This window comes from Mustela lutreola, chromosome X (genome assembly GCF_030435805.1).
Source record: "Mustela lutreola isolate mMusLut2 chromosome X, mMusLut2.pri, whole genome shotgun sequence".
NCBI classification, from domain to species: Eukaryota; Metazoa; Chordata; class Mammalia; order Carnivora; family Mustelidae; genus Mustela; species Mustela lutreola.
Genome location: NC_081308.1, coordinates 15809358 through 15825664, shown reverse-complemented (window position 1 = coordinate 15825664; position 16307 = coordinate 15809358). Strand labels below are relative to the sequence as shown.

The 16307-nt window shown below is 44.0% G+C and overlaps 1 protein-coding gene across 23 annotated transcripts in view; it reads left to right on the top strand.

The window, feature by feature from the left end:
* The window catches only part of MAP7D2 (MAP7 domain containing 2), a 97642-nt gene that overhangs the window by 40345 nt on the left and 40990 nt on the right, over positions 1 to 16307 (top strand). For all 23 annotated transcript variants that reach the window (XM_059157865.1, XM_059157867.1, XM_059157879.1 and 20 more), the window contains 2 exons: positions 12891 to 12968; positions 14054 to 14217. In XM_059157865.1, the coding sequence (XP_059013848.1) occupies positions 12891 to 12968; positions 14054 to 14217 (242 nt within the window). The remainder of the gene's footprint in view (positions 1 to 12890; positions 12969 to 14053; positions 14218 to 16307) is intronic.

The following is a 16307-nucleotide window of genomic DNA, read 5'->3' as shown; positions in this document are numbered from 1 at the left end:
GCTCAGTCCTTAAGTGTCTCAGCTCAGGTCGTGATCCCAGGGTACTGGGATCGAGCCCCACATCCGGCTCCCTGCTCTGTGGGAAGTCTGCTTCTCCCTCTTCCACTCCCCCTGCTTGTGTTCCCTCTCTCACTCTGTCTCTCTCTGTCAAATAAGAAAGTAAATAATAAAAATAAATTAGAAAAAAAAAAGAATAGCTCCCAGTTTCTGGACATCTAGATCACTAGGTCAGTATTCTTTCCTTTAGGTAGCCTTCCTTTCCTGTCCATACTGAGTTGGTGCCTGTCAGCTTGGGAGTCAGCTAGACTGGCCTCACATCCAGGCTTGGCTACATAGCACCTGTGACTTTGGACAGATTTCTTAACTTCGAGTCTTAAGTTTGAGTTTCCTCATCTATAAAATAAGGGTAGCTTCTACCTCCTAGGATTATTGTGAGCATTTGATAATATTTGGAGACTTTCATGCCTGCTTAATAAATGGTGCCTTTGGAAAAAGATAGTCTGACCATGAATATGTGTACAGTTCATGAAACTGGGCACAGTTGCATTGTATAATGTGACACATTTTCACTTGATTCTGGGGAGCTTATTGGAGTTGCTGGAGTGGGTATTCTTGGGACAGCTGATGATGTGTACATGAATATAATTAGGAAATTTACTGCGGAAGTAGTGAAGAACAGCGTCAGCGTCATCATATACAGCCTTCACAGTTGATGTTTGTGAAATGTCATCTACTTTTCTTTTTCTGGTAAGAAACTATTCATGCTGCTAAAGACAGGATCTCATTTCTACTTATTTCCCAGAAGGGGCGTGTGTCTCCATGTGTAGATACAAATGATGATGGATAAGAGATACTTTTGACAGAAGATGAGAAATCATCTATATATATAATTTTTATGGAAGGAGAAGGTTTGCCCTGGTTTTAGCCTGGTGCTGTTGTGTGCACGCACTCTATCTAATTGCTCCATTAGGAAAGGTAGCAGGACTGGTTTTCAGAAGACTTCAGTAGTAGAAAAGGAAGAGCACGGAAGAGGAACAGTCTGGCTAGCATGGCTAACATCGAATAGCTCAGTTTGTGGAGCTCCCATTAGGTGCTGGGCACAGGGAAGCTGCCCGTGATCTTCCCTTTAACCCTCATTGTGAGTAAGATAGGGACTACTTTTATCATCATTGTTTAGAAGAGGGGTCTGAAAGCAGTTGCTGTGGGCACTTGCCCTTGTGCCTTCTTCCAGTAACCCTCTGCAGAGAATTCTGTGGCATATTGGTGATGAATATGTGCCAGGTTCCAGGGTGAGGAGATTCATTCTCATCACTCAACCTTAATGTCAAAGTGCTCCACTCTTTGTGACTGAACTTCACACAGTTCCACACTTAAAAAAACAAACAAACAAAAAACCCAACTGTTCATTCTGTCTGTCGTATAATTCTTGTTTAAGAAAATCATATAGGATGGTCACCTGGGTGGCTCAGTGGGTTAAGCCTGTACCTTCAGCTCAGGTCATGATCCCGGGGTCCTGGGATGGAACCTCATGTCAGGCCTCCTGCTCAGCAAGGAGTCTGCTTCTCCTCCCTCTGCTCATCCCCTACCCATGCCCATGCACTCTCTCACTGTGTCATAAATAAAATATTATTTTAAAAAGAATCATTTAGGGATCATTTGAGTCATTCAGTAATACTCTTATCACGTCTGCATTTTTCTGGAAAATGTGATTCATTTAGCTATTTTAAAGGAAACTTCTAGGAATTTAGTGAGTATATTTTATAAAAACGTAACAACTGCATAAGTTTGTATACATTCTTATGTCGTTCCCCCTGTTTCTCCACTTCTTTCTTTTCAAAGATATTTTAGTATCTGTATACATTTTTAAAAATTTATTTTGATACTTGGATATCTGTACCTTCATACTAGTAAGTCAGTAGCTATTGAACATAAAAGATAGTTCCAGCCCTGCCTCCTTCGAAAGTATAAATTATGACATCATTCTTAAAAAAGAGACATGTTGAAAGCAGTTAACTGGGTAGTAATAGTGACTTTTTCTTACGACTGAAAATAGAATTTAAACCAGTTCAGAAGGTAATGGATTGCATCAGTGGTTCTCAAAGTGAGGTCCCCAAACCAGTGACATTAGCATCACCTTGGAACTTTTTAGAACTGCAGATACCAGGGTGCCTAGGTGGCTCAGTGGGTTGGGCCGCTGCCTTTGGCTCAGGTCATGATCTCAGGGTTCTGGGATCGAGCCCCGCATCAGGCTCTCTGTTCAGCGGGGAGCCTGCTTCCTCCTCTCTCTCTGCCTGCCTCTGCCTACTTGTGATCTCTCTCTCTCTCTCTCTCTCTAAAAAATAAAATAAAAATCTTTAAAAGAACTGCAGATTCCCAGACCTCTCAAGCCCTACTGAATCAGAAGCTCTGGAGGTGGAGCCCAGCAATTTGTTTTTCACAAGCCTTCTAGGGGATTCTTCTGTGTGTTAAAGCTTGAGAATCACTGGATTAGTGTTTGCCCCGAAATTCTCAGGTGAATTATTAAGCTATGGGGAGAAGTGGTATCTTTAGAAGACACAAATTGCAGTGGAAGTTCTGCTATTATCAGAGACTGAAAATGGAATTAATGGCCACCAAAGGAGCTCTATAACCCTTGATTCCCCTGAGGTTAGCTCCTCCCTAGGTATTTGTTTCTAAAATAAATATCCCAAATAAATACCAGAAGCTCATGTGATAGCCAAAGAAAACTCAGTAACCAAAAGAGATTAAAAGCAATTCAGATATTTGCTGGAGATTAGCAGATTCTAACCAGCAGCTCTTTGCCTATTCCTCTGGCTCCCAGTGTTAACACACACATACGATACATTTCAGGAGTTTCTTGAAACCCTGTGTTCAGCTCCCAGGCAGAACTGTACTCAGAGGCAGCCTTAACAGAGCTTCTGGCTCCCCTGCCCACCTCTTATTTCCTTTTCTCTTTTGTTCCCTCTTATAGGTTTCCTTCTCTTTCCATTGTCTGATAATCAAAGCTGATTCACTTCTTAGACTCCTGAAACCCTTTTTATCTGCATTCTCCATTTGTATAACAAAAGCCCAAGAAATTCATCCAGCATGTCAGAAGGGTAGATGAAAGAAGCAAAGAGGATAACAAATAGCGTGGAGGACAGGGGGAGTTAGAGAGGAGAAGGGAGTTGGGAGAAATTGGAAGGGGAGGTGAACCATGAGAGACTATGGACTCCGAAAAACAATCTGAGGGGTTTGAAGTGGCGGCGGGTGGGAGGTTGGGGTACCGGGTGGTGGGTATTATGGAGGGCACAGATTGCATGGAGCACTGGGTGTGGTGCAAAAACAATGAATACTGTTTTTCTGAAAATAAATAAATTAATTTATAAAAAATAATTTAAAAAAAGAGGATAAAGATAGTTCTCTTTCTGGTGGAGGAAAGGGATCAAACCCCCCATCTCTGTTGGCTCACTCCCTCTTTGCTCACAGCAAGTAGAGGATTGAATTGGGCCCCTGAGAGCTCTTTCACCTGATATTCCATGATTTGAGATCTCGAACATGCCGTTCATACATTATTAAATTTACTTTTTGGGGATTTTTTTTTGTGCATTGTACACAGGTATGATTAAGCCCTGATTTTAACAGTGTAAGAGTTGATTTATTATTCTCAGAGTGCCTTTAATGGATATGAATTTCATTTTGGAAAAATATCTGGTTGCCAGACAAGAATCTTCTTCAACTGTTAGTGCTATTGGTTTTCATTACAGTCCACTGCATTAAAGCAGTCATCCTAAAGTACAGATGAATGCTGACAGGACCTACTGAGAATTGAGATTTAGTTCCGCATTGAAAGAAATTTAAATAGAAAGTTTAGTGACCCTATGGGATTGTAATTGTTTCTGAGACTTTAATTGAAAAATATAAACTAAGAATATGTGATGCTTCCTGGACAAAAACAATACCCTCATGCAAAGATGAAAAAGGTTCTAGATTCTGTCAATTGATTTTCAGTTTAGACTAGGAGGATTGAAATTCAATGAGGTTTCAGGCTTTAACTATTATTTTCTAGCGTATTTTCGCATACACCATTACCCCTTCCTGGAATTTTCACCTTCCTGCCCTTCATTGATTTGAATCTGATCCTGCAGGAGAGTCTAGGAAAAATCACAGTGAATTAAGGGTCAGAGAGATAATGAGAATCCTCCCACTTAATGTGACATTGGGTGGTTCACTTGAATTTCTGAGTCTCCATTTTTTCAATCTCAAAAATAACGCCCCCTAAAAATAATAGCCACTAGTATTTAATGACCATTTATCATAATGGAAAGTTCTTCCTGTACATCAGTTTATGTTATCATAACTGTTGATCATAACATTTATCATTTATTGGGTATTTTTTTCATTCCTTCCCCCCTTTTGAACAAATAGCAGGCATACTTCTTTTTCTTTCAACTTACATTGATTTTTTTTCTCCCCAGTTTTATAAAATATAACAAAGATCTTGAGATTGTGCAACAGATACTTTACAAGGGTATGTATGTATGTACATATATACACACATATATATGATTTTTACATACTCAAATGAACTACATTCGTTCTCATTGTATGGAAACTGCTTTGTTGGAACCAAATACATCATTTGGATATTTGAGAGGAAAAAGTAAAAGCAGTAACTTGGGAGACTTGAATGAAGGCCATAGATGAGATTAATTAGGCTCTGGATTTTATTTTAATTTTTGAAGATTTTATTTATTTATTTTGAGAGGGAAGAGAGAAAAAAGTATGAGCAGGGAGAAGGGCAGAGGGAGAGGGAGAAGCAGATCCCCTGCTGGGCAGAGAGCCCAATGCAGAACTTGATCCCAGGACCCTGTAATCATGACCTGAGGTGAAGACAGATGCTTAACCAACTGAGCCACTCAGATGCTCCAGGCTGTGGATTTTAAATCTTGTTGTGGAGCCCTCCATAATATGGTTTTAATTTTTTTTTCTTCTTGCAAAATTGTATTATTGCCATATAATTACCATAACAGTTACCATTTGGGAGTGTAAACTTTAGTGGGTTTTAGTACATTCAAAATATTGTACAACCATCATTACTATTTAAAACTGGAACGTTTCCATCACCCCTAAAAGAAATCCTGCACTCATTAACAGCCTATCATCTCCTTCATTCCTTTTTTTATGACTGAATAATATTTCATTATATGGACATACCGTCTTTTATTTATCCATTCAATAGTGATGGACATTTGGGTTGTTTCTACTTTGTGGCTATTAAGAATAATGCTGCTATGAATATTCATGTATAGTTTCTCCTTCTCTTTTATACCTACCAGCACTTTATTGAGGAGTCTGCTCCCTGGGAACTAAGTGAGAGGAAAGGTATGTGAGCAAGGGAAGGGAAGGAAAGGAAAGGAAAGGAAATAAAAGGTGATGCATCGTCAAGCTGACCAAGGCCTTGCAACTGAACACAGCTGGTGGTGCTTCGATCCCAGGCCATGTCCAGGGAGGTTACGAATCCCAGTGACTCAGAGCAGTAACTGGTAAAAAGAAGGGCAAACAGTTCATCCATTGTCGCCTTCCCTTTTCAGAGTGCATGCCACAGGGCCTTAACTACTTTGTCTTCTGGTCATGTTTCCTGGACTAGCCTAGTCAATGTCAAGGTGCTAGTGTTCCTTTTCAGCTGGTGCTATGTATGGGCGCTCTTCTGTTGGAGGCAGTGACAGCAGCAGCTTCCGGGGCTTACTGAGTGAGGGAACTACATGAGCCATCACTAAATTCTGCCTGAGAAGCATGACATGTGGTCCTGAGGTCCAGGGTTGGTGAGCCCATGAGGCTGAGGAGTCTAGGACGGTGCATAGTCTGGGTCCCATATACTGAGTGATCAGAAACTGCTGCTTGTTTGCTTTTGGTTGATCAGTGGACTGGTTTTCTGGATATATTGCTGTGAAACAAACTACACCAAGACTGAGCAGTTTATAATGTTGCCTTCTTTCTCAGGGTTCTGTGTGTTGCCTGGGGTTGACTGGGTGGTTTTCACTTGATATCTTTACTGAGGGCCTTTACTGGAGGGCCAGGATGGCACACTCAGAGGCTGACAGTTGGTGGTAGCTCTGCCGGTCGGAGCCTTCCCTGACACCTGCTGTTTAACTTGGCCTTCTCACAGCACAGGGTTGTGTTTTAAGAGGGTGAGTCCCCAGAGCTAACATTCTGTATCCCTTTAAACTATGGGAAACGGAGGCTTCGCAAGTTTAAATAAGTGGGTCATGTCATACAGAGGCCACAAGAGTGATGTCCTTGTCCTGATGCTGTCATAGGAACGTAGGAAATAAGGAAATGTTTGTTTTAATATCCCCTCCAGGCTGGCATACTGTAGGTGCTTGTGAACTCAGCATTTATTAATTTCTTAATATCTACGGAATACTATGCTAGGCCCTCGGGGCTACGGGAAGAAATGGGATGTGGGCCTTTCCCTTAAGAAGCTTGTGGGGGGGCACCTGTGTGGCTCAGTGGGTTAAAGCCTCTGCCCTCGGCTCAGGTCATGTCCTGGGATCGAGCTCCACATCAGGCTCTCTGCTCGGCAGGGGGCCTGCTTCCTCCTCTCTGCCTGCTTCTCTGCCTACTTGTGATCTCTGTCAAATGAATAAATAAAAAATCTTAAAAAAAAAAAAAGAAGCTTGTATCCGTGTGTCTGGCTGGTTTAGTTGGTAGAACATGCAATTCTCAGGGTTTAAATTCAAGTCCCACATTGGGTGTAGAGATTACTTAAAAATAAAATTTAAAAAAAGAAAGAAAGAACCTTATATCCTGATAGATGGGCTGGAAAAGGGGGACGGTATGGAGGGTAGAGTTTCCTGTGGTTGAGGACCATGAATGAGAGAGGGACCCCAATTCAAATTAAAGAGGGAAAAGAACTGAGAGAGGTAGAGCACTGATGGAATTCAGAGGAAAGATTTGTTTTAGCCTTTGGGGGAGCATGGGGAGCAGTGGGAAAAGTTGCTTTCCTTTCTTTAGCTTTGTACTCCTTGCCCCAATTCCAGCAATATAACAGCTACATAGATGCTTCAAAATGTTACTGGTTTACATAGACATTACTCTTAAAAATGGGTGGGGTTTTTTTGGAGTTTATTTATTTGAAGAGATCACAAGTAGACAGAGAGGCAGGCAGAAAGTGAGAGGGAATCAGGCTCCCCGCTGAGCAGAGAGCCCAATGGGGGGCTCAATCCCAGGACCCTGGGATCATGATCTGAGCCAAAGGCAGAGGCTTTATTTTTTTTTTTTTTTTTTTTTTTTTAAAGATTTTATTTATTTATTTGACAGAGAGAGATCACAAGCAGATGGAGAGGCAGGCAGAGAGAGAGAGAGAGAGGAAGCAGGCCCCCCGCTGAGCAGAGAGCCCGATGCGGGACTCGATCCCAGGACCCTGAGATCATGACCTGAGCCGAAGGCAGCGGCTTAACCCACTGAGCCACCCAGGCGCCCCAGGCAGAGGCTTTAAACCACTGAGCCACCCAGGTGCCCTGATAAAAAGGTTTAAGTGCTCTACAAATGGAGAGGTTTTGATCAGTGGGACATAATATTCATGGCCTATTCATTCAGTAAGTATTTGAGTACCATGTACAAGGTACTGGAGATTCAGAGATAAGAGCTTAGAGGGCAAGGGGCAAATGAACAAGCCCAGATCATAGCATATGGAGAGGAGTGTGGGGTACAGGCAGGTGATCAATCATCTCTCTGCATTCCTTCCATCCCACTTTTTGACACATTCCCCTGGGTTCTGGACATCTGCAGAGGAGCCACAGGCAGGGCTCTGTCCTCTAAAGTCAGTTTAGTCTAGAATAACAGTTCTCAAGTTGTGGACTGTGGACCAACAGCATCAGCCTCACCTGGAACTGAGTCAGTGGCTCACCCCACTGTTATAAGCTCTGGGGGTGCCATCCAGCAGTAAGAGGTCACCCCATTTACACCTGAGAGGATAACGGGAAGTTACTCCAAGCAGGAGCACATCAGTGAAGAATGAAATCTTATGCTGTTCTATTAACATAAAATAGTTGTTACGCTTACTATCCCTGTTTCATTCTCATTTCCATGGGATGAGTTGTCCAGAAAAAGGCCTCCATTTCAGTAGTGCACGTTACCTGCATGCTGTTGTCCTGGGAAGCATTACTTCATCAGGAATGGGGAAGCTTGGCTCTGACATGTGTACCGCTTGTCCTTCTCCTGGGTGGGACACCTCTGGGAGGGTGTCTTTTACTTTCTCTGTCTTTGGTTCTCCTCTAGGGCTTCACCCCAGGACCATATTGGTTTTTGTTTTTTTTTTTTTTTTTAAAGATTTTTATTTATTTGAGGGAGAGAGAGAGTGAGAGAGAACATGAGAGGGGAGAAGGTCAGAAGGAGAAGCAGACTCCCCATGAAGCTGGGAGCCTGATGCAGGACGTGATCCCAGGACTCCGGGATCATGACCTGAGCTGAAGGCAGTCATCCAACCAACTGAGCCACCCAGGTGCCCGACCATATTGTTTTTTAATTAAACTTTCTATTTTGAGGTCATTGTAGATTCACATGTACTTATAAGTGATACTATAGAAAGATCCCATGTACCCTTTACCCAATTTCCCCCAATAGTACTAGCTTGCAGCACTAACTGTCCCAGCCAGAGTGGTGATACTGATACAGTCAAGATAGAGGACATTTCCATTACCACAACGATCCTTCATGATGCCCCCCCTTTTTTATTTTTTAAGATTTATTTATTTATTTATTTACTTGACGGAGAGAGATCACAAGCAGGCAGAGAGAGAGGAGGAAGCAGGCACCCTGCTGAGCAGAGAGCCGGATGCGGGGCTCGATCCCAGGACTCTAAGATCATGACCTGAGCCGAAGGCAGCGGCTTAACCCACTGAGCCACCCAGGTGCCCCCATGATACCCTTTTATAGCCACCCACTTCCCTTCTGCCCCTCTTCCCTACCCCCTGACAAGCACAGATCTATTCTCCATCTCTTCTCATGGAGTTCAAACATAAAATTGGGTCTCTGGTTTAATAAAAGAGAGACAAAGGTATGCATACAGTATGAGGTAAAATGAAAAAAGGATGATTGGTTGGGTAGGAAAATTAAATACTTGAGGATTTCAGGCCATACAGAAAGAAGGCTAACTTTAGGAACAAAATTGAGCATTAACCCTTTAAGTATACTGGAAGTCTCTTGGTATTGTTAATGTTCATGTATTAATCATGGTCTACCTCGATTCCTCTGGCTGTGTTGCACTCGTGGTAATTAACTGGTTAAGTCCATGGCCCATAACAAATAGGGGTGGTCTGGTTTGTGCCCTACCCTGGGATAAGCCCAGTGCTTCTCAGCAGGGGCTCCTGGAGGATCATGGAAAGTCACAAGATGGAAGTTGGAGATATGAGTTAATTATTTGACTTCTTTTCAAATGGATATTTTAGAAACAGTTGCCTGACTCTTCTTGTAATCAGGAGAGGCCAACACTGTGTTGAGGAATGAGGCCCTGCTTTAGCCTTACTCACCCAGCAAAACTCAACCTCGAGTGAACTATGACATCTTCCTTATCCACACGTGTCCCAGAGCAGCTACATGTGAAGGAAGAGAACCACAGGAGGGAGCTGCCGGACTTCTCTTTCTCTTCCACTGCTATCCAGTAAGGTAGCCAGCCACCAGCCTCATGTGACTAGTGGGTGTCTGAAATGTGGCCAGTGTGCTGAGGAGCTGAACTTTTAATGCATTTAATTTTTAAAGTTTATTTATTTATTTTATTGATCTCTAAATTGTAGTGATCTCTACACCCAGTGTGAGGCTCGAACTCACAATCCGTGCAATCAGGAGTCACAGGCTCTTCCGACTGAGCCAGCCAGGCTCCCCTAATTCCATTTAATTTTGATTATTTTCAACTGAAGTAGCGCACATGGCTCGTGGCTGTGTGTGACAGTACAGGCACTCCAGGTTACCCAGGTTGGACTGTTTGAGTTGCTTCGCCCTCCTTAGTGAGGCCAAAGCAGAATTGCTTTTTGTGGTTGTTCCCAGTATTCTCTGGCTAACCCCCTTTCCCACCCAGCATCGGCCTCTCTAAAACATTTCCAAAGTATCAGTCTGAAGAGGAAGCAGAGATTTACTCTGCCTGGGTAGTGGCCATATCTGCGGCAAGCCAGCCAGTGTGAGGCTCACAGTAGTTCTTACTTGATCCCTAACGAATTGGACTTGGACCTCTCCCCACCTTCGCAGGCTTATTCCAGGGACAAGGGTGGGATTTGTTCCTTGTGTGTGATACTGGATTACAGCTTTTTCTTCACAGGCACTAAGAACAAGCTGTTACGTTTCTTCCTTTGCAGGAGAGCAGTAATTAAGAGTGTGGATGCTGGAGTCGTGTTCTTGGGTAGGAACTGGCTTTTCCACTTTCTGATGGTGTGACTTCAGACAAGTTAATTAACCTCTTAGTGCCTTCCTTTTTGTACCTGTGAGGGTCAAAATAGTACCTACATCATAAAGTGATTGAGCCCAGTAAATCTGAGAAGCGCATTTGATCCATAGTAACTGGGTCACCTCCTAGTGTGATGAAGCACTTGAGGACATCCCTGAGCGACAATGAAGGGAAATTATTTGTAGTTGTGACTCTTACAAGTGCCCACAAGGGGGCAGCCTTAAAATCAGGCAGATCCCTGGAACAGAGCAACTTGTGTTTATAAAGCGTGTGGGTAATGTGGCCAGTTCCAAATGTGCTTAGCCCTTTTCCCTCAGTTTTTTTTCTTCTGTTTGAAGAACACTTTCATTGGTTGTCAGGCTGTACCTCAGGTAGAGGGCTGGCCCATTAATATCTGAAGGGTGGCATGGGCAATACAGAGTAAGGTTCTGGTCCTGCTGGGATGGACAGGTTGCTAGGGGTGCTAACAGAAGCCAGCATCTGTCCAGAGAAGCTAAGCTTCTCTTTGTAACTTTTCACAGAGTAAATTCTAATTAATCAAACTCTTGAGGTAGACACTAGAGCCTGAAGGTGTTTTAGAGAAAAGAAAAACCGGGTTTTGTCTCCCTTCCACCAACTGCATGCTTGCCTTTGAGCATTGTGTGTTCACCTAAGGGGCACTGTTGAGGGGCAGTACCAGGAGCTGGGGTGACCTAGACATACATAAGCCACCTTTGCCTCCATAGCCTCTCTCTCCTCCTAGGGAGACTGAATCAGAGAACTGTGCAGCCAAGCAGAATGAAATTAATCTTCTGCTTACCGTATGGGAACCACAGAGCATCATGAGTTCTGGGGAACTGTGGGGTCTTGAAGGTGGGTGGGGTTTAATAGGTGTTGGGGTGTGGGAGAAGGGGTATTTTGAGCTGGAAGGTGTGTGGAAGAAATACACCTGATGTCAAGTTGGGAAGAGTTTGGGATCTCTTTGGGGTCAGACTCTAGGGAGCCAGGACTGAGCTAAGAAGTTGGGCCTTCAAATTCTTGATGATGTTTATGTTGGTAGTATTGTGGTTAAGAGTTAACTAAAACAAATATGGGTAATGGCTTTTACAGTCCACGTTGATTCTTTAGTACTTCTCTCTTGAACTTTAATATTCCTGATATGTAATCCAGACTTCCAAAATCAGATGCCCATGGGGAGTTGTGACAATCCAGTGTTTATCACATCCATCCTTATCTGCATTCCTGCTGCCTATACCAAGTCCAAGTCTCTGGTCTTTCTCCTGCACAGTTACAGGAACCTTCCCCAAAGGGGTGCAGGTAACTGTGGCAGTAGGGCACACAAAGAGGTCAACATGTGATGCTACCAGAAAGGAGGGCCCAGGGACTATGAAAGTGAGTCTGGTCGTACTAATACAGAAACTGATTTCTCCTAGATGTTGTGCTGGAACACTATATAAGTAATGCTCATGAATGATTGATTCTGACTGAGTGCAGTAAATTATTTGTAATCCTAAAATGACCATGAAGATCATTTGATCTTTGATTTAGAAAGCCCTTCATGATCCTGTAGAAGATGGGTGGAGATGTGGAGTTCCTGGGATGTTTCCTAGACATTTTGTGGTGAGGGGAGCTGCCATCTTCCCGTTTTATTTGTTGTAGATATTTAAATGACAAACAGGAATATATTATCTTTCTTCTTCTTGATTCTAAAATACTAAGATTGACATTGGAGCAAATTTAGCAGAACCAAAATCAAACTTGAGTGTTGCGTTTCTCAGTACTTACCCAAGGAGTTTGTACATGTTGCTTAGCAGTTGGCTCCCTTCAGAAAGTAGAACGTTGATTGTCTGTGTAATAATTGTGTCCACTTTTGTGCTTCTCCTCTCCCCTGGGAACAAGGCTTGGGGAGACATGGTGGGCTTTTCTGCACCCTCCCAGGCCTCCCTGGCACTTTCTGACTCTAGGTCCAGTCTTGGGGACAGAGGGAAAGGGCATGGCTCTCCAGGATTGGCATTGGGGTCACAACAGCACAGCTTGGTGGGTGAGTGTGGAAGTTGTGGTTGGCACCCCTCAGCTCTCAGGGCCTGGCTGCTGACTGCACACGTGTGCGTGTGTGCATGTGTGTGTGTGTGTGTGTGGTGGGGAATGGTTAATTAGGGTTCTGTGGGTAAAATGGTGGCTATGGATGATGTATGGTGTGTGGCCAGACCCAGGGTGCGGGACCAGTGGCCCCTGGCACTCAGTAGGTAGGGAAAGAGAGAAGAGTTTTGTTTTGTTTTGGTTTTTTTTAAAGATTTTATTTATTTATTTGACAGAGACACAGTGAGAGAGACCACAACCAGGGGGAGTGGGAGAGGGAGAAACAGCCTCCCCACCAAGCAGAGAGCCTGATGCAGCACTCGATCCCAGGACCCTGGGATCATGACCCAGACTGAAGGCAGACGCTTGTGCCCCGGGGAAGAACTATTTTATCATGTTTTATTTTTTATAGGCATGGATGGATTTTTAAGATCTGATGAGAGACAAAGACTAGCTAAAGAAAGACGAGAAGAAAGAGAAAAATGTCTTGGTAAGTTCTGCCCTTTGGCTGTTTAGGTCCAAGGGAGTAGAGATGTGGTGGTGTCTTTTCTGAAAATCCTTAGAAATTGATGACTGGATGGAAAGAGAGCTAGAATAATTGCTAGATGAACATGGAGCACTGGGGAGCAAATCGACACTTTGGCATGTTCGCAATTGTTATTTAATTCTCAGAATAGTTCATTTACTCACTTAGCAAGCATGGAACCTCTGCTATGTTCTAGATACTCTGCTAAGGGCTCTAGGTAAGATGGTGAATAACAAGAAACTGCTGCCATCTCCTCACTGCCCCCACCTCCTCAGGCAACCACTACGTGCACTCACACAGGCTCTTTCCAGGGCATCTAGAAGGGCCAACCTCAGAACTGAGAAAATTAGCAATTAAGACATTTTCTCTTTTAGGACGGGAAACCCAGTTGAGAAAGGCTTTCTTAGCTCTTGCAAACTATAGATGGATAAGTATGATGTGTTCCTCACAGGATACTGTGATGTAGGTAAATCGTGGTTTCCCCTCTGAATTGACACAAATGAGTTTTCAGGTTCTTCTTGACTGCCCACTGCCAGTTGGTTCACACGCTGTTTTACAGGTAACCCTTCCCTGACACCACCAGGTAGATGGTCCTTAGGAAATGTCTTGAGGGGAATATCATGAGTTTGTGCCCTTGCAATGGTACGTGTACAGTCATTGTGATTTTCACTGGCTCTACTCTTTGAACTCATTGGCCAGCCTAGGGTATGGCTTAGCCATTGTGGTGGCTCTGACTCAGCGATAGCAAGAGCAATTGTGTGCCGTGCACTTTCCATGCATGGCCTCATTTAATCTTTACCACACTGTGAGTTTGCAGACGTGAGGGTCCCCGCCTCACAGCAGAGGAAATCCAGGCAGAGAGATGATGTGGTTCGCATGGCCAGCATCACCCAGGCGGTGGCAGAGATGCCAGAGCCCTTCATCTCAGTCTCTGTGGCCTAGAATCCCACTGGGCTTTTCTGTCTCGCTCTTGTTTCTGCATTTTGGCTAACCCAAATCGCATGGGGTGCTCTGGTAATGATACCTCTCTTCTGCTTTCCTTCCCCCAGCTGCCCGGGAGCAGCAGATCCTGGAGAAACAGAAAAGAGCAAAGCTCCAGTATGAAAAGCAAATTGAAGAGCGATGGCGGAAACTGGAAGAGCAGCGGCAGCGGGAGGACCAGAAGAGGGCAGCTGTGGAGGAGAAGAGGAAGCAGAAGCTCCGGGAGGAGGAGGTAAGCTTCCAGGACCTTCAAGCCATTGCAGCAGCTTCCACATGGCCTGGTGCTCAAGGGCCACTGAGTGGCCTGCGCAGGTCTGGGATGTGAGAGAATTTACTATTGAGCCTTCTCCCTGGTGCCTCAACCTGCCTTCCCTCGGCAGCAAGACGCAGTCTATTGAAAGCAGCCCTGGACTAAGAATGAAGAGACTTAACCATTCAACTCAGGTGTTAATTTGCTCTGGGAGCTTGAACAAGCCATTTGGCCTGTCTGGGTATTTGCTTGATTTGTTTATCTCTGAAGTGAGGGGTTGAACTTGGCAGTCTCCAGGGCCTGTTCCAGACCTAACCCTCTCTGACTTTGAGACTCAGAGAGGCTGGTGGATAGAGGCCTGGTGACGTAGCCTGCGTGAAGGGCTGGGGAAAGGGAAGTGGGGGCAGAGGGTATCTTGGCCCTCTTACTCACAGCAAACAGTCTGCTTTCAAATACAAACATGCTAGTATATTTAAATTTTAATGCAGTTCCTTGCTTTAATCATCCTTTCTCTACAGTTACCTTTTAAAAAAGAAACAGAATGTTATTACCACTGCAGAGTCCTTTATTACTAAACTTTGAAAATATATTTAGAAAACATATTTGGGTATAGATTTTCTTAACAAATATATTTTAAGGATGTAATCATAGCCTTGTATCAGGTGATGATCATTTTTTATTCATAAGGTATAATGACTCATCATTTAGGATAAATAGTATAGACGTTTATTCATCACCAGCTCCATAGGATTCAGAGACATTTGTATAGATTTGGTATCTTTTCACATATCTGTATGGTTTATAACTATACATCTTTCACCCCTTCCTCTTTTTTAAATGAAAAAAAAAAAACCACGAATATGTGCACATGTGTGCACACGTGAGCACACACACACACAATTAGACCCATCTTTATCCACAAAGCACTCGTTTAAATGGTCATTGCTTTGTTCCTCTTGGCAAATGAAAGTCATTTCAAGGGTCTTAGCCCCAATTCACCATTGCTGGCTATAGCTTGACAACTCCATGGATTCATCTGCTCTCTCTGCAAATCCCAGCTCTACTCCTGGGCAGTTGGTAGCCAGGAACAAATCACCTAGCTCCTCATAACCGTCTAACTCAGTCTCTTCAGTCCAAAACGGAGGTGGTCATAAGGATGAAAGGAAGTGACTTCTGTAAAAGTTCAGGAAAACACCTTGCACAGAGTAGTGTTCAGAAATGTTAGATTCTGGGGCGACTGGGTGGCCTAGGGGGTTAAGCCTCTGCCTTCAGCTCAGGTCATGATCTCAGGGTCTTGGGTTTGAGTCCCACATCAGGCTCTCTGCTCAGCAGGGGGCCCGCTTCTCCCACCCACTCCCCCGCTTCTCTGCCTACTTGTGATCTCTCCTCTCTCTCTGTCTTTCTCTCAAATAAATAAATAAAATCTTTAAATTAAAAAAAAAATGTTAGATTCCCTTCAGTGACTTTGGCTGAATCTCTAATGGTTGCACTTCAGGATAATTTTCTGTTTGCTTTGTGTGCTTCCTTTCACTCTTAACATGGATGATAATGGGGAATGGGAGATACTGCCTGACCTTTAGTCACTACACATACAAGCCAGGCTTGCTTCTCTCTTCTCCCCAGACACAGCGGGGCAGGACTGAGAGTCTGGGCCTCCGGTGGTTGTGTAGCAACACAAGGAAACAGCAGACTTCCTCTGCCACTGCTCCCACTTGGGGGTCCCCAGAGTCCCAGGTGGAGGTTAGGGACTTCCCACACACCTGACAGCCTGTTAACCACATCATGTCAGCACTTCTGCTAGTGATGAGACCTGTTTGGCATTCTTGTGTGTGATCTTTGGAGAGGACGGATAGGTCTACCCTGCAGGGGAAAACCTGCATTTCCAAAGGAAAATCCTGCATTTGCCCTCCTGTTTCACTAGAAATCTTTGGCAGGGCTACTGACTACTTGGCACGTGGCTGTGTAGATTCTCCAGTCTTTTCTTGTTCTTGTCATGTTCTGTCTCTGTCAACCAGATAGAAGCCTCTGCAGGAATGGTTCATTCCATTGCAGCCCATTTTGCTTCTGTAGCT